Source organism: Triturus cristatus, chromosome 4_1, assembly GCF_964204655.1.
Source record: "Triturus cristatus chromosome 4_1, aTriCri1.1, whole genome shotgun sequence".
NCBI lineage: Eukaryota > Metazoa > Chordata > Amphibia > Caudata > Salamandridae > Triturus > Triturus cristatus.
This window is the reverse complement of record NC_140585.1, coordinates 89,565,787-89,589,347: the sequence shown is the minus strand read 5'-3', so window position 1 is coordinate 89,589,347 and position 23,561 is coordinate 89,565,787. Positions and strand designations below refer to the sequence as shown.

The 23,561-nt window shown below is 44.6% G+C and overlaps 1 protein-coding gene across 1 annotated transcript in view; it reads left to right on the top strand.

Moving 5' to 3' along the window:
* LOC146839627 (acyl-coenzyme A amino acid N-acyltransferase 2-like) overlaps window positions 1–22,190 on the top strand; it is a 118,053-nt gene extending 95,863 nt beyond the window's left edge. Inside the window, exons 3-4 of the mRNA XM_085651712.1 lie at window positions 3,126–3,328; window positions 20,921–22,190. Coding sequence (XP_085507838.1) covers window positions 3,126–3,328; window positions 20,921–21,541 — 824 coding nt within the window. The 3' untranslated portion in view covers window positions 21,542–22,190. The remainder of the gene's footprint in view (window positions 1–3,125; window positions 3,329–20,920) is intronic.
* Window positions 22,191–23,561: the final 1,371 nt, after the last annotated feature.

The following is a 23,561-nucleotide window of genomic DNA, read 5'->3' as shown; positions in this document are numbered from 1 at the left end:
TCAGGCAGAAAGGCAGCAGAGTGGTAGTCCTTCTTGCAGAGCAGCACCACAGTCTTTCTGATGCTTCCACAGGTCTTGAGGTGTATGCAAGAGTTGGGTCTGTGGTTCCAATATTTATACCTGGTGCCCACTTTGAAGTAGGTGAACGTTGTTGAGATTTCCCCAGAGGTGTTTGTAATTTCCTGCCCTGTCCCTAGCTTGAGTGGGGTCACAAAAGACTAGTGTCAAATCCTTTTTGAGAGTGTTTAAGTAGAGGCTTTGTGATGTACAAATGTGGTAGGTGGCAGCTCCTCCTCTCATCGAGTCAGAGATTACCCATCCTGCCAACACCTGGGTCCCCTTTGTATGCCTCTCTGGGAGCAATACACAAAGACCAGCTGCAAGATACACCTAATCATGTGCCCATGAATATAGGCTACAGGCACCAAACGGCTGGGTCAAGAAAATGGCAACTTTCTAAAAGAATTGTGCCTTAAACCGTCTTCACCATTAACCCCTTCGCCGCGGCGGGAACTCCGCCGCGGCGCTGGGGGGGGGGGGTTTGGGGGCACTGCGGTGGCGCCGTGCTCATGACGGAACCACTCCGTCATGAGTCACGCTTGAGCTGTGCTCATGACGGAGTGGTTCCGTCATGACTCCGCCCACGGCGCTAATCGCCCGCACAGGTGGGGAATTAGCGCCGCGTGGGCGGAGCGTCCGCCAACGGCCACAGCATGACGGAACCACTCCGTCATGAGCACACGGCACCCGTGGCTCATGACGGAGTGGTTCCGTCATGAGCAGGGAAGGGGTTAACCCCTTCCATGCTCATGACGGAACGGTTCCGTCATGAGCCACGGTTGAGCTGTGCTCATGACGGAACCGTTCCGTCATCGGCCCGCCCGCGCACGAACCCTTCAGCACCGCGGCGGAATTCGCCCAGCGCTGAAGGGGTTAAAGAAGGTTTTAAATAACAATTCTTTAGACACCAGACTCAACAATCCTACCTGTTCCTAATTTAAAGCTATCACTTATTAAATGTAATAGCTTAACTCAATGTTGTCTTATGGGAGAGGCAGGCCTTGCAGTAGTGTGAAAAATGACTTTAAGAGTTTTCCCCTACCAAGACATCTAAAATTTAAAAGTACATGTCCAACTTTTTAAATACACTCTAGCCTGCCCGATGGGCTAGTTAGGGCCTACTCTAGGAGTAACATATGTATTTAAAAGGAAGGTCTAGGCCTTGCAAAAGGTTTATTTATTTTGCCAGGTCAAAATGGCAGTTGAAAATGACTCACACGCAGGCTGCAAAGGCAGGCCTGAGACATGTTGCAAGGGCTACTCAAGTGAATGGCACAATAGGTGCTGCAGGCCCACTAGTAACATTTAATTTAGAGGCCCTGGGTAGTTGTAGTACCACTTTACTAGGGACATACAAGTAAATTAAATGTTCCAATTGGATGTAAGCCAAATTTACGATGTTTAAGAGGAGAACACACATACACTTTAGCACTGGTTAACATTGTTAAGTGCACAGAGTCCTAAGACCAACAACAACAAGATCAAAATAAGTGGAGGAGTAAGGCAAAACATTTGGGGGAAGACTTCCCTAAAGCTGTCAGGTCTAACAGTTCCTCTATTCAATTTATTCTTAAGCATGATGTGCTTCTAAGTTTACTTCCTTGGAGGGCTTTTTGACCCCGGTTCAGTCTGTCTTCAGCATTTCTTGCCATTGTATCCCTGCTTCTTTGCAATTAATTTACTAGTCTTGAATTATCATCTCCCGCGTAACAACAGAAAGTTCTCTCCCCTGTGTATTTTTCCTGTTGTGCAGGTGTTGTTTTGTCATGCATGCTCAAATGAGCTTGCCCCATCAACCACCAACCACAGTCCCTTGGGCCCAGGGGAAGGATTTTCGCTTGCAGTGTCTTGTGGAATGTGCTCTTTCTCCATGATCCTTAATGTGTGCCCCTAGTCACCTCACAGCACCTTGATGCACTCCTTAGTCTCTTCTCCTGGGCTGCTGGTTGTCTGGGAGGTACTGTAGAAGTGCCTTCATTGATCTCTGTCGAGATATCAGTGTTTTTTGTTCACCACATGTCTTCCTGGAGCTTTGTGTATCCCAAGGCAATAGACAAATCCAACCATCATCTGCAATTTCAAAGATACGGCACATTTTACTTAAAACACGTTTTAGTTAAAATCCACCTAGCATTGGCTAACTGTATTCTTCTGTAATCTTAAAAAGTGGGTGAACAGGAAATTAGACCACCTTTATTTCCCCCGAAACTGTGGACTCCCGTGAGGCTGCAGTCCAAGGCATTCATTAGTGGCCCTATCATCCTCTTTATTGTGAGAATTACTTTACCTAATTTGGGCCAGGCTCCTCTGCCCATTATGTTGGTGACCTTTGGATCAGGTTTAAGCTGACTGAAAGTATGCAGGTACACCCTTCAACTCCATGACCTTTGAAGTAGGATGTTACCACCGCCCCTTCCAGTTCTATGACACACACTCATATAGCCATGTTTGCTGAGTATGTGGTTGCTGAACTTCATCTGAAGTACCTAATAATAGGTGTGGATTTGACTGCCAGTGTCTCTGGACCCGGGTGCAGGTTTGCGGGTTTGGGAATTCATGACAATCATAGAAAATAATTGACCTTGAGTTAACTTTGACAGTGGTGCAGCGTTTAATGCCCAAGTTCTATGAAGACAGCCAGATTGAGATACCTTATTGATAAGGAGATGCATATTATGTGTTGCTCTCTGTAGTATCCAGCTTTGTATGTAAGAAGGTACTTTTGTTTTTACCTGATTGTAGTAGTCTTATTGAGTCATACTCCTATAGTTGCTCTGTTCGGAGTTTCTACTCCACACCAACTCTTTGAGTGATGTTTGTACTACCCTGCTTTACTATCCTGTGAGTAATGTGTTAAAGGGGGCTACGTTTAGTGAGCTGGTTTGTAGGGGTCCAATAATATGAAGGGTTGAGCAAGACAGAGGTAAATATCTTCAATATTCATGATTTGAAACCTGTAGCCTCAGATTGCCCTGGGACCACCCAAACTTGTTCTCTCACCCAGGCTTCTCATTCTTGTCATTGCCCCCACTTCGATTTCACCTGCCTCTGCTTGCCTTTTGCAGGAGATGGTCCCTTCCCTGGCGTGATTGACATGTTCGGTGGAATTGGAGGATTGGTGGAGTTTCGCAGTGGTTTGTTGGCCAGCCGTGGCTTTGTATCTCTCGCCCTGCCTTACTTTGGATATGACGACTTGCCCCGCGTCTTAAATGAGGTGGATCTGGAGTACTTCGAGGAAGCAGCAGATTTTCTAATAAAGCATCCAAAGGTGGGTTATTTGTGCACTCACAGACATTGTTATAAATTACTTGCTGCCATTCTGTAGTAACTTGGTCCAGACAGATGGTAGTATTTCAAGAGTATTTATTGCAGTGGTTACAATTCCAGTAGTTCAGTCCAGGACTAGCCCCACGGGAGCAGCCAGCATGCTCTTTAGCCCTTCTCCAACTGTAGTCTCTGACACCCAACATTCCATATTACATAATTCTAGGAGGAATAAACAGTATCTGACCTTCCAAATCGGATGAATCCGCCCTCTGATAGGAAGTCCCTGCTTGAAACGTAGCGCTGCAATGTAGTTTTAACCGCCAATGTCTCACACCAGGCACATTGAAGAAATCCCACCGGGAGGCGAGCTCGTGATTGCACTTCCAAGACGCTTGAAACGTAGCACTGCAATATAGCTCGATTCCATTTGGCCAAGTTAAACAAAACAGCATACCCTCCCAGAAGGCGCAGGAACACACATTAAAAAAAATATATAGCTGACCTTACAAATGTGTACCATTTTGACACCAAAACACACCAGGACTCCATGTAGTTGTCAAACTGACAGTCTCTGCTGAGGTGTTGGTCACTGTGAATGAACAGCAAAAAAGTGCAGCATAACACTTCATTCACATGTCCATTTGCAGTGTTACTATGAAAGATGACAGAAATAAAGTCAGAAAAGATGTTTCTTACTTCCTTTAAAGGCGCAGCTGTTATAAATATATCCAGATGAAACAGAGTACAGCATGCCAGGGCGGGGCTGTCCGATGTAAATGGACACTGGTGGGGCTGCACAGCGCGCGGTCGGTGTACCTGTTTCATTTGTTCCTTTTGTAGTACGATGTCTTTCAAGTGAAATTCTTGTGTGGCCTCTTGTAATTCTTTTATGTTGCGTCTTGTTCTTGCTGCCTTCGCCTGTCGTCTCTTCCCTGTTGTAGCTTCTTCCCAAAGTGTTGTGGAAGGCATCTTGATGTCTTTGAAATCCACTTGTACCAACTGAAGAGCGTGTGGACGTCTTCAACTCATCGCCAAAATTAATGTGGTAATGATGACATGCTGTAGCTTGTAATCCAAGTAGGTTTATTCATAGGTAGATCCTTATCAATAGGTAGGTCATCATTAACAAGTATATAACTCATGTAGGAAGTCTGTAGGTGATAATCAATAACCCCACCAGGAGCAGCGTGCTAGCTGCTCAGCCCCATCCACCAACTGTAGTCTCTGACCCCCAACATTCCACATTACATCATTCTAGGAGGAACTCACTGGCAGAGCATGAACACATAGAAACCAGGATACAACACATTCCTCTTCCCTAGCTGTGTCTTCCCTACTGCTCAGCCAGGAGAAGTTTCGGAATGTGTGATGATGTCACAGATGCTTGGTTGCCTGGTTATGTGTGGAGTGTCAGTTGGTGGATGCAGGCTGAGCAGCAGGGAAGCTGCTCCTGGTGGGGCCATACTTCCATCTACCTATCTTCTTCTACTAAACTTACCCTGTAACTAAGCCTGAAAAAACCTATCCTCATCTTTGGGAACAACAACTTTCCATGGAACGGCACATGGTGACCTGTTGAACTCGGCCCATCCCCTGGTCTGACAGGCCAAGCCCGCAACCTCGGTATCATTCTGGACAGCAAGCTATCAATGAAGAAACAAGTAAACGCAGTCTCATCCGCCTGCTGTCCCACCCTACGCATGCTTCGTAAGGACTTCAGGTGGCTCCCAGTCAACACCAGGAGGACCGTCATGCAGGCCCTCATCATCAGCAGGTTAGACTACGGGAATACACTCTATGTAGGAATGATTGCACACGTCCTAAAGAGACTACAGACAATTCAGAACTCAGTCGTCAGACTTATTCTCAACCTTCCCAGACGTACCCACATCATACCCCACCTCAAGAAGCTACACTGGCTCCCAATCCAGAAGCGATGCCAGTTCAAGAGGTTGATCTACACATACAAAGCCCTGAACACTGTAGGAACATCCTACATCAACAAATGCTTGATCTTCCACCAACCAACTAGACACCTACAATTCACCTCCCTCTTTCTTGAAGAAACCCTTCCAGATCCGCGAAAGCAGCAGCGGAGGAGGCTCCTTCTTACACCTGGTAGCCAAAGCTTGGAACATGTTTTCACTGCACTTCAGGGCCACCCCAGCGCTCCAGCAATTCAGGAAACATCTCAAGACCTACCTGTTTCAATGAACAGATCATGATGAAGTAAGCAGCAACTCAAGCGCCTTGAAACCCTCACAAATGATTTGCCGCGTTCGACAAATCCTGATTGATTAATTAGGTATACTCTTGTAATATTTTGTATTCCGTTCAATCTTTTTGCTATACCTCTGGGAGAGCTTATCTCCTGTCATGTTGCCCCTGCAGTGGCCTACTCCACATAGCACCCTTTTCCTTCTGATGTTCTTTCCTGGACAAGGGTATAAAGAGGTGTCCCACGCCAAAACTGCAGGTTCCCAGGTACCTACCTACTTCAAGCTCTAATAATACATTTGACAACATATCCCTCCTCTGCCATTTCTTGAATAACCCCATATTTTGAGCATCATTGGGTGAGCCTGGCCACACCTTTCACCTGCTGTGAAATAGAGTCCCGGAATTCAAGTGACTAAGGTATTCCTTGGATATTGTATTGTATTGTAATTGCATTTATATAGCGCTAACTACCCCTGACAAGGTGTTGAATCGTTTTTTCGGCGAGTAGCACGCTACTCAGAAACTCATAAAGGATTACTGGCGAATTAGTATAGTGAAATATGAAAGTGATTTGAGTGGTGGATATGTTAGTCAGTTATTTGGATTGAGAAGGATAGTGGAGGGATAAAAGAGGGGGAAAAAAATTCATTTATATTTCACTTACTACCCTTGAAGGGGTGTTGAAGCGCTTTTTTCGGCAAGCAGCATGCTACTTCGGAACTCATAAAGGATTAGTGGAGAATTAGTATAGTAAAATATGAAAGTAATTCAAGTGGTGGATATGATAGTCAGTTATTTTGATTGACATGAAGATCTTTTCCTTCGTGGATGTTTTTGTTTAAATTCCTCTTCTGTGGTTGCTTTCCGGTCACTTTCAGATGTTACTGTTATCCTGATTTGCATGATTTTGCATATTTATGGCTACAGTGATGAGTCCTTATGCATCACTAAAAGTTATTCTATTAGCATAGATGATGCAACTAATTTTTATTATGAATCCCGGCAGCACCAGCGGCGGCGCACATCACGCACGCACGAACAGCGCCAGGAGGCGCATTTAAACAGCGTCAAGGCCGGCGGAGCGGGGAGAACTTACCTTATCTTTAACGCCGCCACCGCCAGGAGTCACACGAAGCAGAAGGTTGTGCCGCCACCCCCAGGAGTCATCGCCAGCCATTTGCAGCGTCGCCGCAACAACGGGACTACGAATCCCGGCAGCACCAGCGGCGGCGCACATCACGCACGCACGAACAGCGCCAGGAGGCGCATTTAAACAGCGTCAAGGCCTGCTACGCGGGACGCGTGCGGGCGTATGCCGGGCTAAGCCCGGGCAAAGGGTGGGCCGTCTGTGGCCATCCGGGGCAGACCGTGGCTGGGCTGGGCCACTCCCTTTGGCATCTACTACAGGTAACTTGATTTATGTTAATGCCATTCTAATTCTATGAAAGTGGTGCTTTATATATTTTGAACTTACGTAAATTATAAAGGATGGGCAAAACTACACCAATGGCTACCCGTTCCAGCGCAAGAACTAAAGCTCAACCAAAAACCCCTTTACCAAGCCTGACAGCAATAGACAGGATGCTACAAAAAACTATAGGGGTAGTTGTCAATGCGATCGAGAGCACTGAGAGGTGGTTGTCACTTAAAAATGTTTTTAAACTACGAAAATCAATTGTGATCTGAACTTATGTGGATTTTTCTCTGTGTGTTGTCAATGACAGTAACTTTACATTTGTAATTTTATCTTTTGTATTTTTATGGTTATTTTGTTATAATAACCGAATAAAGTTTACTTGTACTTGTACTTGTAGTCAGTTATTTGGATTGAGAAGGATAGTGGAGGGATAAAAGAGGGGAAAAAAATTCATTTATATTTCACTTACTACCCTTGAAGGGGTGTTGAAGCGCTTTTTTCGGCAAGTAGCACGCTACTTCGGAACTCATAAAGGATTAGTGGAGAATTAGTATAGTAAAATAAGAAAGTAATTCAAGTGGTGGATATGATAGTCAGTTATTTTGATTGACATGAAGATCTTTTCCTTCGTGGATGTTTTTGTTTAAATTCCTCTTCTGTGGTTGCTTTCCGGTCACTTTCAGATGTTACTGTTATCCTGATTTGCATGATTTTGCATATTTATGGCTTGAGTGATGAGTCCTTATGCATCACTAAAAGTTATTCTATTAGCATAGATGATACAACTAATTTTTATTAGGTTTTTAGGTTGTGTAATGCAGTGTGACACAGTAATACATTTCGCCAAGCATTTTTCCAATGTATAGTGTTGTAAAAAGAAGAATATACTCAGGTAAGAACAACGTTTATTACGCATCACCAACTGGTCCACTATATTCTCTCACAGTGAGTGCCTCAGGGAGGCTGCATAGAACGTTCATAACCAACCAGGGGAAGGTACCAACCGGGCAGGGAAAATAGGGGGGGGCGGAACATACCAAGATTACAACACATCTCCCTGGGCAACCATAAATGCAGCAACAGAATTAGAGCTGAAATCTAAGCAATCACATAGTCTTTGTGCCACACCGGACTAGTAGTGTTCCTAGTAGAACTGCGACCCAGGCCGTGGTTCCTAATCAAGGGTGCATGAGTACCTCCTTCTTTTGTTGGAGGGCCACATTTTACCACTTTGTCCATTCTCCATGTTTGTCCATTATCCAAATGGACTACGTTCCTTCCAACACTTGCTATTTTGATAGGCTCAGAGAACCTAGAAGCATTCCTCCTTCTGGCAGGTGGTAAGTCTATCCGAACCCAATCACCTGACACCATTGACGGTACCTTGACGCTTTGTTTCGAATCATATCTCAACTTGTACTTTTCCTGTTGTTTCTCAATTTGCCTTGCAATGTTCGACCTGTCTACCCCGCAGTTGTAGGTCTTACACAACCATCCTGCTGTGAGAATGGTCTTAGGCTTCCTTCCTTTCAAAGATACAAAAGGAGAAACATGAGTGATGGTGTTGGGTGCCGTCCGGTACGACCATATCATTTCTTGTAGAGCTTGTTTGGCTGGAATGCCAGTGGCCTCTGCTCTTTGTATGCATTCCTTGATGACTCTGTTCATACGCTCCACAAGACCATTTGCTCTCGGGCAATACAAAGCTGTTTTTAAATGGTTGATGCGTAGGCCAGCCAAAAATTCCTTCATCAACTCTGAGGTAAACTGGACTCCATTGTCAGTTACAATGGCATCCGGAATACCTTCTTCATAGAACGTGTCCTTTAAGAACTGGATCCATCCCACCCTCGTCGCCAGTGTTGTAAAAAGAAGAATATACTCAGGTAAGAACAACGTTTATTACGCATCACCAACTGGTCCACTATATTCTCTCACAGTGAGTGCCTCAGGGAGGCTGCATAGAACGTTCATAACCAACCAGGGGAAGGTACCAACCGGGCAGGGAAAATAGGGGGGGGCGGAACATACCAAGATTACAACATATACATTAGGAGAGAACTCGTTAGAATGAAATTACAAGGCATTTAATTAATAATGTAAGTTATCATCAACAGGTGACTAGCTCTGAGCCTTAAATATTTGGCCGAGCCAAGTTTATACTTTATTGCTTACTTGTGGTACTGAATCAGCAAAGTTGTGTGATCTAAATAGGATTAGATGCCACTGAATATTTGGGGCTTCCATCATGGTACAAGAGGAAATTGGTAAAGTTAGGAAAACTTCAACATGGAGGAGGGAAAACAAAATGTTTGTCTTCCTTGTCAGTGTTTCTATATGTCTACCTTCCTGTTCATGACTGAAGTGTCATCAGAAGTCTTGCATTGGGCTGTGAGAGCAAGTTGTTTGTGTAGTCATTTCCACAGTAACCTCAGTGGATAGTGATGCGAGCAATCTCTCTGAGTCCATTTGTTCGTCGTGGCTGATCCTCTTAGCTATTTGCTCTTGCGTCCACGTTCATTTTGGCAGGTCCCTGGACTGTTACTTAGTAATGGCTTTCTTCATATCTCTCCTTATTTTACAGTGTGCCGAGTGAGCAGACATTTCCCCTTAGCTCACCCGTTACATGCATGCAGGCTCCACCCTTTATATCATGCACCATTCTTTTTCTTTGCATGACTGTGGTGCTGAAAAGACAACCACATCCTGATTCTACTGCCCTCCATGTGAACACCCTCGCGCTTGACGGCTTCAGTGCTCGGCTTTTCTTTATGGCGTGCAGCTCTTCTGGATAAGAGCTGGGGTATAGTTGGGCCAATTTCTCTTCCCAAATCAGGAGGCGGTGCATATTTGGATCCACAGCTGCGTTGAGCACCCCTTGTTGCTTCAAATAATGCTTTCTCGGGACAATGAAGTGATGTATGTTTGTATCTGCCCTTGTCGACTGCTTCTAAATTAAATACACTAACTCCATATGCAGTAGCTGAATAACTGGATTTGCCTTTTGCAGGCAACTCTTTTCAGTTTCACGTGCAGAGAAAAGGCGAGATGCATGAGTCTACTGCTTCAATGGATTATCAATGCAGGCTGTTTCGCTTTAGGTATCTTATGTACCTTAAAACCCTCAGATATTACAAATATGTGAATCATTTGTCTCCCCTAAAATATTAAATTCCCCTAACACTCCCACCCTACATAATGGTGAGCAGAATGGTTAGGAGAAAGGAACACATTGAACTCCTGTGAAATGTCAAGATACAGCATAGGTTCCTGTTAGTTATTAGCTGCCATGCCCTTTCCAAATACATTCCTTTCATTCTACATAATATCGATCACTTTCAGATCTTCCAGCTGAATCGCACTTCAAATGGGCCTCATGAAAATAGTGATAGGAGCACTTACAGAAAGGTGTGAGGGCGGATACACATAGGAAGAGGATGGCTAGAGAGAAACTGATGGAGAAGAGTGAAAGGTAGAGAGAAGAGAAAGAAGCAATGGCTTCTAGAAAAGATGAGAGAGCAGGAAACAAGGCCTGAGAGGAAATGCACAAGAGAAGGATTAAGAGCGGTGAACCACATATGGAAGGACAAGGAGGATAATCAAGAAAGACACAAGGTAACAGAAATGGGAAGATGGAAAACAGAAGGTAAAATATGCAGCAAAGGAGAGATGCGCATGCTGCACATGGTAGGGAAGGGCAAAGGAAGAGAGAAAAAGAGCTTAAGGGGGAACCCGAGACTTTAGAAAGATGATGAGCAAAACATGTAGTGGAAACAAGAATGAGAGAGAGTGTGGGAGCAAAGGGGAAAGAATGGGAGAGAAAGGAGAGAGAAGAAGTGGATTAGAGTGAGGAAGGCCAAAAAGGCAGAGGTAAGATACTATTAATTTAATAAAAATATGGCGGCCCAGCCCAGAGACATGGGGCAATGCGGATTCTCTTACGGCGGTGACAGGGTGCATGCCCAATCTGCAATTTAGTTCTGTAGGATTAAACTCTATCTGTGTTGCCAGAAATTCACATCAATCCTCCTGCAAGTAAATCCTTTCCACCTCAAATGAGGGCCCTAGACTCCCATGCCTTCTACAGTGACAGAACAGGCAGGCTGGCTCCAGGCAGGACTCGAGGTGTATGTCTGTCAAAGCAGGGGGGACTGAATAGAGGATGTCACCCCGAGGGTTTATGCAGGAGGTTTGCTGCATGTGGAGGAGAGGTGAAAGTCAGTATTTGTTTCTGGACCCAAATGGGAGGCACCATCCCAGCAGCAACCTGGAGGGAGAGCCTCACACAGAGCAGAATCCTGGGCCCAAACTGTGAAACTGTCTCTCACTGGCGATCACGGGGGCCTGGCCTGCCTTTGCCTGGTTAGCTCATGATTCTGTACTGCAATGGAACCAGCGTCCAGAGTCCACCAGTTATCAGACCTTTATTCACTGATTCTTGAGGGACCTTGTTAAGAAATACTCCAGGATCGTTGTTGAGTAGAAAGGTCTTTATTGAAGAAAGTAGCAACAGGAAATATAACCGGTCAGCTTCACATCCAGGAACAGTCTGAACCGCTCTTTGCCTGCTCCACGTTCCATGGAACATGGAACGTGGAACCTGCACGAGGCAGCATGACACGATAGTATCAAAGATAACATAACACATCCCCTTTTCTCAATAAACCAAGAAAAGCACAAAGCACTATATTAAAGCAAGAAAATACTTAAAATGATAATGCAAAACAACAACGAAAGGTACAATGCTAAAATGCAACGAAAGGTGCAATGCTAAAATACAAAGCATACCAGAAACATAAAAAAAAACTAAAACAACAGATGTAATGAAATGTAACACACATCACAAAGGAAAATTTTCAGAAATGTAATCCTTTAGCCAAACCGGCGGTCTTCTTTCCCGCTTGTGATGTGTGAGATCAGAAGCAGAAGTAACTTCATTAGTATTCACATTAAGAGGACAAGAGGCCTGTAACGAGGTGCTGGAAACATCATTTTGTTCACAAGTGGACGCATTTGCATCAGAAAGAACATTAGGAATCACATTTACATTGTCATAAGCACAGACCTTGTCCGTGCAATCTTCTAGATCAACTAGTGGAGGCACATCACCTGTGCAAGTAGAAGGTGCAGGACATTTAGCAATTCTCTTGAGATTCCACACTTTACCATCAGACAAACGAACAGAATTATTCAAAAGTTCAATAACCTGTAAAGGTTCAAAAAACTTGCTAACCTCTTTTGCAACCTTGCCAGGTTTCCTAACTCTCACCCACTGCCCAATTGTTATATCAGGTAGTTTAGTATTGTGTTTAGAATCATGCCAATCCTTCCTTTTAGTTTGAAGAGTGACAGCTTTCTCTCTGACATCCTCTTCAGACCAATGCACTATGCTGTGTTTGAATAACCAACCAGGTGTAAATTTTGTAGTGGGATTCCTTCCTCGCATTAAAACAAATGGTGGATATCCAGTGGCTTCACAAATAGATACCCTATAAGCCCAAACCATTTTCATAACCTGTGTCTCCCAATCGCCATGCTTAGCAGCCATTTGAAAAGTGTTTTTTATGACTCTGTTGAAACGCTCAACCATTCCATTACTATTTGGGTTGTAAAGTGCTGTAGTTTTGTGTTTAATGCACAGTTTATCAAAATACTCTTTGGCTCTGTTTGACATAAATTGAACACCGTTATCACTAAGCAGAACCGAAGGAATACCTTCAGATTGAAAAGATTTGTCAAGAAATTTAAGGACTGACTCAGTATCAGCTCTAGAAACTACTTTAACTATGGGTCATCTAGAGAATAAATCCATTAATACCAGAATGAATTTTTGTTCATTGCCTACAGGACCCATAATGTCTATCGCGGTATGTTCCCAAGGAGAGCTAGGTCTTGACATCACACCTAAAGGGGGATTACACATAACCAGAGATTAAACAGCTACTTTGCATATATCACATTTGCGAACAAATAGCTCAGTTTCAGCGTCGATGTCAGGCCACCAAAATGAAGCTTTGACAGTTTGTTTAGTACGAACAATGCCAAAGTGACCTTCATGACACAGGGCTATTATAGACGTACGTAAACTTTTGGGTGGAATAACTCTTTCTCCTCTCCATATATTGTCCCCCCGGATGCTCAACTCAAATCTAACTTCCCAATAGGGTTTTAAAGGATGATTTTTTCCCAATTTCCTAAGCCAGGATTGAGTAAGATGAGTTTTAACATCACACAACTCACCATCTTTTACATATTCCTCATCCCATTTAGTTTTAGAAATACCATTATTTTCTAAAACTAAATGGGATGAGGAATATGTAAAAGATGGTGATACTTTAACACGCACCCGACCAATGTGAATCCAACACTCGGGTTTGTTTTCAATTATGAGGCATCCATCTCTTATGTTTAACATTAATTTCTTTTTAACGGCACCTGAACATTCAGAAATGGAATCATCACTGCTGCTAGCATCACTATCTGAATTTTGTTCCTCCTGAATGCATTTGACAGCACTCGTTTTTCTCCTGCAGGATTTTGTATAGTGCCCATACAATCCACATGCACTACATCTAGCTTTCCTGGCAGGACAGGATTTCGCAAACGCTAAATGTTCTAAACTACCACTCCTGTAACATTTGGGAGGTCCGGTATGAAACTTATACTTGTTTCCTCCCTCTATTTTAGTTTTACCAAAAACATTTTTTTTAGCACTGGATTTAATTTTGGCTACAGTTTCTTTAACCGCCTCATCTGTTTTCAAGGCATTGGCACACCTGCTGGAAGTCTCAGCTTTGCGGACAATAGCTAGGATGTCATTAAGACACGAATCACCATTTATCCAGAGACGCTCCTGAATAGCAGGGTTGGAAGCGTGCATAACAACTTGGTCACGTACTAAATCTTCCAACAATGCTCCAAAGGCGCAATCAACCGCTAGTTTCTTTAACTCACCAACATAATCATCCACTGATTCACTTTTTTGTTGTTTTCTCTGAAAAAACTTATAACGCGTAATGCCAATACATACTTTTGGTGCAAAATACTTATCTAAGTTGGCAAGTGCAGCTAAGAAAACATTACTGTCACCATCGCCAACGGTTTTGTTCATTTGGTTATACGTTTTTAAACCATGGGGACCTAAAGAATGTAACAGGATCCGCTTTTTGTGTTGAGCAGCCATTTTCCCATCAGAGTCTACAGTTTCGATGTAATTCAGGAAATATTCTTTCCATTCTGACCATTTGAGAGATGGTTCGGAACCTGAAGACCAAAAAGCATGAGGATGACTGAGTGAAAAGGTTTGTTGGCTCATTGTGGCAAAACGAGTATTCAGTCAAAAATGAATGTGGGTTACGTTGTAAAGAAAGCAAACACACCAGAGAAGTGAACTGGAAAGAAATAAAAACAATAAACCAAGAACAAATCCGATGATGTCTCTAGTTTAAATGCAAAGCAAAGTGGAATTGTTCAGTGAGAGAAAAAAAAAATCCTACACTGTCCATACTTCACCACTTAAATCCAGACCATTTTTCACTCGTATGTGGTAATGGAATTATGATAGTTGAACTGTCGTTGTAAAACTGTAAAATATCAACAACAACAAAAAAAAAATTTTTTTTTAAAAAAAAACTTTTTTTTTTTTTAACTTCTTACTGTCCATAATCAACATTAAAGATAGTGCTATAGCGATTATTAGCGCTGACTGACCGGTTCCTTTAAATGCCTCCTCAATTGTAGGCTAATCGCAGCACCGACGAGAGAAATCTTCTTCTTTCTTTTTTTTTTACAAGACGCGACCTCCCCAATTCAAAATGGCCGCTGCGCGATGACGTGAAGACGCGCTATTTCCTGTATGCGCAAGCAGTCACTGACGCGCTACGTTCTTAGAAGACAGAAGAACGTTTCGCGCAAAGCAGCGCAAGCATAATACCCTGGCCGCGAGCAAGATTCCACGTTGCTAAGCGATGGCACAGTTCAAACTGGCAACAGACGCCTAGATAACGGTAGGCTGGTTTCTTGATAATAAAATAAACTTTCGCTCACCGTTTCTGTGATCCGATGCTCGCGTAGGTGGTAAATACAGCGCTCACGTTTGTCCATTAGAAATGATTTCCTGCATTTTCTGAAGACGGAAGAAAAAAAAAAAAATTCCGCTTGGTGAACCGGAGCAAATCCTCTGTGGATTCAGTTTTTTATATCCCATCCTCGTCGCCAATTTTGTTAAGAAATACTCCAGGATCGTTGTTGAGTAGAAAGGTCTTTATTGAAGAAAGTAGCAACAGGAAATATAACCAGTCAGCTTCACGTCCAGGAACAGTCTGAACCGCTCTTTGCCTGCTCCACGTTCCATGGAACATGGAACGTGGAACCTGCACGAGGCAGCATGACACGATAGTATCAAAGATAACATAACAGACCTGCCACAGTCTTTCACCTAAATTAAAATATATTTACTTTTCTATGATGTTGCAGACTTAGGCCTTAGACAACTGCCTGGTTAAATGTTAGCACCAATGTAAACCCGGGTTTTAATGGGTGTTGCAATTGTATGAATTTTCTGCACGCCTCGAAGTTTTCCCCGGGTAAATATCAGCAGGTCAAACCTACCAATATTTACTGATTGAAAATATCCAGTTAATATCAGGGCATGCAGATTTTGGTACATAGATGCTATTCCCTATTTCACGAGGCGAACTTGTAGTAGATGCTATTTATGACACTGTGAGAAAGGATGTGGCTCCGCGGCCAGAGCCGCCGACCCGGGAGCTTGGAATCCGGGTTCAAGTCTCGGTGTCGGCGCAACATCCTGTGATTCTGGGCAAATAACTTAATCACCCCATGGCCATGGACAGCGCCTGGATAGCCCCACGGGTAAAAAGCTGCGCTGTGTAGGTTTACAAACTATAGCAAACTATAAATACCAAAATCAGTATTTAGCAGGTGCGATAAGTATCTCGCTGATACAGGAGCACTTGTAATAATTGCCTAAAGGTGTTTAAATACCACTATGTGCTTTCGAACTTTCCGCAAATGTCTTGTGGTTATTGTACAAAACCCCTCTGAAATTGTTTTTAAATCTCATCATGTTGTGTACAAAGGTATTGGTGTGTGTTTTAAAAGGTACCATTTTTAACACTCTGGGGCAGATTTACAAGAAAGTGACGCATCTGTAGAGTAATGCTTCACTTTCCCTGCGCCACCATGCAAAACCCTTGCGTCATCATGGATGCGCCGTATTTACAATACGGCGCAGTATGGCGCAAAGATTGACAGATACGTCAGAAATTCTGACGCATCTGTTGATGGAAAAGTCACGCATTGCCGGAGATGTGTCGCAAGCACGGCGCAACTCCAACAATGCATGTTGCGGCCTATTCCCAATACACTGCGTCACTCCTTACGCAGTGGCGTCCTAAAAGTCACGCAGTGAAATCTTGTTGATTTCACTGCGTCACTTTTACGAGGCTTTCCTGCGTGGGAACGCCTACCCTGCATACATTATACCTGACGCAGGTATAATGTCACGCAGGGCTTTATAACGTGACGCCTCTCCCTAGACGCGTCACGTTGTAAATGGGCCGCAACGTTTACGCTGCCGATGCGTCACAAAAGTGACGCAACAACAGCGCAAAAGTGACGCAAGGGGCTTGTAAATCTGCCCCTGTGTTTCTTCAAGAAGAAAGAATACCAAAACTCAAAAAATTAATTGCGTGCTTTAAAACCTCAATTAATTGTAATATTTTCCCTACAAATCACAGCGTTTTCAGTGCCATTCTTCTAGGTTGTTGTCACTACTAGGGGCCTCGATTTTGAGTATGGCAGATGGAGTATGTACAGAATACTTTACTCCCGCCATGGCGAAGGTACTCCACTGTCAACTTTAGAGATGTTCGCCCGCCCAGCGCACGTCATGCATTTCCCGGAAGCACCATCATGGCCGGTCTTGTAATGCATTACAAGTTTGACTTGATGGCACTGTCAACATGATGGATCCGTGCATCAAACTTTGATTTTTTTTTATTTTCAAAATAAAACAAGCATTGGCATAGCCAATAGGTCTCGCCTTTGGGACCTTATAAGTGTTTAGCCATGCAACGGTTGCATAACTAAATACTTATAAGGTCCCAAAAGCGAGACCTATTGGCTATGCAAAGCGGCCGCAAAAGTGAAAGTGATCGCGATCACGATCAAACATCAAAGCAGCCGTGCGGCCGCTAAAGTGAAAGTAATAGCGGTAAAGCTCGGCGCGCGCGCCCACGCACATGCATTATAGCTCCAGGCTGGCCTGGTAGCACTTTTTGGAGCCCTCTCAATAAGTCTCGGCAGACCAGCGCATGCGCTGGGTCAGGCGAGACCTAAAAAACAATGACCTCCTCACCATGGGAGTTTTCTCCAATGGCGAGGGGGCCATTTAAAGTTTTGCTTTCACATGTCACAGAGATTTGTATGATGGTATGTGAAAGCAAAAACTGGTCATGTGTTTACCCACTTTAAATGGGGCGACGGACACGTGGCTAAAGCTCCTACGGCTCTTACTCCGCCGGGCCGTCTGAGGGGCATGTAGGCAGCAAGGAGGTGTTAGTCTCTAACATTTACCTCGTGAGGGCCAAATTTACTATATTCTGATGCACGGCAGCACAGCAAGTACATCAAAATAAAAGGGCAGGAAAGCGCCATATCTACAAGACACAGCGCATTCCAGTCCTTCTCCCTTGCACCAGCGCATAAACAGCAGTCGTGCACCAACGCAGACACCCTTGCGCCATGGCAGGGATGACTGTTTTTGTGCAGGAAGGGACAGCTTCCTTCACAAAAACAATAATTAATAGCATTTTGCTCCTTCTATTTCATAGAAAACAAGGAGAAATAAAAATATTTCTCCTCTTTGCGCCACATCTATGCCTCCGCTGGGGAGGTATACGATTCTGACACATTCCTAGGTTTACAACACTTTGGGAATCTGGGAATGCATCAGGTTCCATGGATGTTGCATTATAAAACCCATTGCAACACCCATGGAACTCCCGTTTCATGCAGAGTGATGTGTATAAGGGGCCCATATTTACAAGGCCATGAAAATTCACGCGGGGTGACTTTAACCCCATAAATGCTTCATCCCTTAATAAAAATGCCTTGGTCTTCTCTGATTGCTTGGATGTCCATGCGCTGGACCTGGCATTGTTACTGAGACATGGGCTGATGCTGCTTCAGCTCCAGATCTCATCATGGCCACCCCCAATGGATTTACCACTACTAGGCTTGATCGGACAGGGAAAATGGGTGGCGGACTATCCATAATATATAGAGACTATTTTAAAGCTTCCTTTGGGCCACTCATTACTCTTTCAATTGGGCTCTTATTTATAGACCCCCTGGTCCCAGAGCAGCTTTTTTGGGCAACAACAGTCAGCTGTTGGAAATAAAAAAGAACACCACAGACTTAAGCATCCTAGGTGATTTCCATCTGGAGAACCGCCTTAGACAGAGTTGCAGTTTGGAAAGTGCAGGGCTAGCACAACTCATAAATGCACCCGCACATGCTGCTGGCCTCACACTGGATGGTATTTTTTCTGACAACTCCAATCTTACAGTTGCGTCCATCGTTCCGCTGGCTTGGTCAGGCCATTTTGCGGTCATGTTTTCCCTGACTATGGGAAGGGAAGCCTCTACTGTTTTCCCCCCAAACATCTAATTCCTTAAGTCGGCCTTGACCTAAAATCACCCCAGAGGCTTTTGATGAGCTGCTAGTCGATTCTAAACCTGAGATTCCCCTAGATTTGGAGGAGGCTACCTCAGATTATTATAATTGGATCCCCTCTAATCTCTATCGGCTGGCCCAATTTAAGTCCATTAAGAATAGGAGGATTTCTCACACTGAGCCCTGGTTTGATGACAATCTCAGGAGTCATAAAGAAGCCTGTCATAGGCTGGAAAGAAAATGGTGGTCACAGTATGACCCCGTTGATAAATCGTCCAATAAAAAGCCTCTTCAAGTCTATAAAGTAGCAGTCTCCAATGCTAAATCTAGCTACCTTACAGCTAACATAAAGACTTCCTTAAAAGTCCCTGAAGAGCTTTTTACAGCAGTATGCAAGCTGAGGAAACTGCCTGAACCTACAAACACCGCAACTAATCAAGAAGTTTCTAATTTCCTGGCGGATTTTTTTCTGAGCAAAGTTGAATTGGTCTATAATACGTTTGTAACTAGGCACCGAAGAGAAGTACATTTTGAAGAGATGGCCTTCACCCCTCATAAGGGGAGACCTCCTTTGTTAACACCCCACTGGAGGATCTTAATCCTCTCTCAGAAGCTACAAAGCAGGGTATTTACCTATCGGAAACCAACCCCAGTTTGAATGAGTTCAGCCCTCCTGATGAAGCTACTAGTCAGGTCCTTCTGTGTCAAGCAAAATCAGAATCAGCAATGGACCGAAGTTTTGTAGTTGGCACAGCCAGGCTCTGGTACTTCCTGACAATTACCCTTACGAAAAAATCTGATCTTCTCTCATTCCATAAATCTTTAAAAAGCTGGTTGTTTAACAATGAATACCCCATTTTATGGCACCTAGACACCTCCAGGGTAGTAGTGCGCGGTATGAATTAAATTTTCATTTCATTTTCATTTACGTGGCCTTGTGAATATGGGCAGGCACACTGTGCAGCCTGTGCGACAGAAGAGTGAAGCAATGGACTTGTAAATGAGGGCCTGAGTCTGGGGGAACATTGCTTTGGCAGAGAAGGTACTTTGCGACGAATTAGCCTCTAACTCAGAACCCAAGATCACGACTTGGTCATTGGCATTACTTACTAAACATAAATATGTTTGTGTGTGCTCAGTGATATCCATTGCTGTTATAAGTGCTTAAATTGAGACGATGTTTGCAAGTGGAGCCCACTAGTACTTTTTTGGGGGGGTCAGCACTTATTTTTCATTATTAGACTTTCACCCAGAACATGTAAGAGATAGGGAGAAAAGAGGAAAAGAAGAGCAAAGAGAAAGACAGGAAACTGTAAAAAAAAAAGGATAAGGTAGGGAGGAAAAAGAAACTGCAAGGGTGAGAATATAGGCAGAGATAATATGGTAGTGAATGAAAGAGACATGAAGCGGAATCAAGACCAGTCAGCCATAAAATTAGGCAACGCCGACATTCACCAGCGCCAGTCACGTGCTTCTGATTATTCTTTTACAAATTAAGCACTGTGTATTTTGCAGTAATCCTGCATGTCAACATGGCTATATGTTTTTAGTGTGTGTGTGTGTGTGTGTGTGTGTGTTCATGATGTTGTGCCTTTATGTGAACGTACTATACAAAGACCAGACGAATTGGCTTTGCCAATGTTTGTTCTTGTGGCCCTCAGGCGAAAGGTTTACCTTTGTTACATTAAATAACTGCGATCTTGTTTTACCTTTAACCTAAATATTGTCTCTAGGCTAAATGACAGTAGGAAAATATTAATTGAAGGTTATTTAATATATTACTTTTCACTTTGAAGTCAGGAGACTACATTTTAGTTGTAATTGTTCTTTCCATATTTCCTGTACATTTGTACATGGATATGATAGACAGACAGGCTGTTTAAATTTCGAGGGCATCCGTGCAAAAGCAACGTCAAAAAATTAATATTCTGAAATCGAGTACTTTAGAAAAAGCAATTAGTATAGTGGTCCATTAAATAGATGTGATTGTGTTGCTGTGTTGGATTTTTGGTTGAGATGCAGAGGTGGTTAGGAGGGAATCAGAGGGCGGGATTTAGGGAGGAAGCTGGGTTCCTCTTTAGTACGAGGTGAGCTAGCAAGGGCTGAGACGAGGATGATGAGGAAGGTCTGATGCGGTCAGTCTTCATGATGCATTTGATGAGTTTCTAGATTGCTTATAATGTTGAGGCAGATGGGCTCTTCAGTTCTCACTAAGTAACGTTTATCCTAATTCGGTCTCTTTTTTTCTCTCTTAGGTCCTTGGCCCTGGTGTGGGGGTTATCGCGGTCTCGAAAGGGGCAGAGATTGCCCTGGCCATGGCCACCTTCCTGAAGCAGGTGAAGGCCACAGTCTACATCAACGGGCTCAACGCCATGAACGGGAACCCTCTCCACTACCGAGACCTCCACATGCCCTGCATTCCCTATCGTGAGGAGGGAACCCTCTTGACTCATTCTGGGGCGATGGACACTCGCTATGTGTTTGGTGACCCTCGAGAGCCAGAACACAAAGATTGTGTCATTCCAGTCGAGAAGGCCATGGGCCACATCCTCTTTGTCATCAGCGGTAAAGACCAAAGTTGCAATAGCAAACTGTTGGCTGATTTAGCAATGGAGAGGTTGAAGCAACATGGGAATAAGAATGGTCGGCTTCTCTTCTACCCAGATGCAGGGCATCTCATTGAGCCTCCAAGCTCGCCCTTCTGCCTCGCGTCAACCTCTCCGGGTGTTCCTTTGCCACTGATGTGGGGAGGGGAACTTGTGGCTCATGCCAAGGCACAGGAGCACTCATGGCAGGAGATCCAGAGGTTTCTCCATCTGCATCTGGGACAACCATTGGCTGGAGTCTCTAACCTCACTCAACTCACCCCTCCATAGACCTCAACACTAAAATCAGTTGAACTTCAAATGCAATAGATTCATTGACATAGAGTACGTAATACAGAGCTAAACCAAACCCCCTCAGCAACCATCTTTTTTTTTTTTTTTTTTTTTTTAAAGTTTGAAAAACCTTTATTGTACCATTAAAGTGTACACTGCTATTCAGCCAACAACCCGGAGGCAGGCAGCTTGTGTTTGCAGCATCGCGCCGCGAGCTCGGATCAAAGTCATACACTTGAGCAAAGTTCCAACAGCATCGTTGTCTCGGCTTTCCACATTTTACTATATAAAAATATGAACTGTACAAACTACAACAGCGGCTGCAATCTGGAAATGGAGGAGAGCAATCTAGCACCTGAACAAAGTTTGCTTGTAGTGAACACCCAGCGACCATGCGGTTATACTCATGCGTCGTTACGAGAGTCCCTGCACACACGGCTCCACTTCGCAGCCACACGCCAGCCCTGCAACAATGCCACACATCCAGCAGTCACTCTCAGTCACCGTCAGCCACCTCAGACGCTGCCAACCAGTCCACCAGCGGCTGCCAAATGTCAGCGGGCCTCGACCGCAGCGGCATCTGATCCCAGTAGGCGGTCAATTGCTCCTTGCAGTAAGTTGCTGACGCCACCCATCCCGAAACCCTCGGCGGAGCCTTTTTCTTCCAGTGTAATGCTATTTGGCGCTTAGCAAGCAATAGGAGAAGGGCCACTAACCTGCGCGATGCACTAGGCACGTTCAGCACAAAGCCCAGGAGGGCCACGAGAGGGTCCGGCACACTAGTCAGACCCACCATCCTCCCTATGGCGGCGAAGACTGCCTCCCAAAACCCATAAATCGGACCACACACCCAAACTAGGTGGTAGAATGTAGCCTCTCGTTCGCCACATCTCCAGCAATTCGCATCCACCTGTAATCCCATTTTAAAGAGTTGCATGGGTGTTCGATATGTCCTGTGAAGGAAATTAAAGTGGATAAGTCTCAATCTATAATTAGGAGACAAGTTTTCAAGTTGGGTGCAACAAAACTCCCACTGCTTCTCTGTAATTTGAATGCCTGCCTCCCTCTCCCACAGAGACCGTGAGTCTGCATGGGCAATAGGCGAAGCATTTTGCGTAGCCCTATATATACGCGTTATCAGCTTGCGCGAGGAACTATTCGAGAGTATGTCTTCTAGCGCTGCCACCGCCGGTGGGGCCTTCGGGAACATAGGATACCTGTGCTTGCACGCCGCCCTCAGCTGGTAATATAGTAGAAGTTCAGAAGCCGACGGATCTGGCGCTACGGCCATGTCCTGCACGGTGAGGAACATGTCGTCTGGGTAGAGGTCACCTGCTAGTTTCAGGCCACAGCAACCAGCCCGCCGCTCCACTGCCGCATCAGTCAGCGGTCCCAGCAGTGGGTTGCCCTCCAATGGCATACTCGGGGCATATAGCTCAGTCACGCCCGCGCGCTTCGCAATGTTCGACCAGGCCCAACGCACCATCTCCACTGTATTAATGTCTTCCTGGGACCTTCTATATCGCTGGTATGCCGCCGTCCTGAGGGGGCAAGGCGCCGCCACGTCCGTCTCTATAGCTACGTGGGGTTGGTAGGGGATCGGATGATGCCAGAAATGTAAATATTGGGCTTGAGCACTGTAGGCGTACAGCTCGATGTCCGGGGCTGCCAGGCCCCCCTGACGGAAAGGGAGGGCAAGGAGGTTCCATGCCACTCTGGGCTGCCTGCCCGCCCAAACCTGCTCTATCATGGCAGAACGCAGCCGGTTGAAGAACGCCTTTGTCAACGGTAGGGGGATGTTAACAAACAGATAGAGGAATTTGGGCACCACAACCATTTTGAGTATCGCGATGCGGCCCGTCAATGATAAAGGCAGCGTTTTCCACCTCTTCACTTTACTTTCGAACCATTCCATAGCCACACCAAAGTTTGCCAGCCACAGTTCGTGAATAGAGCGGCTTATGTGTAATCCTAGATACTTGACCTCTTCTGTGACCCAATCTACTGGGAATTCAGT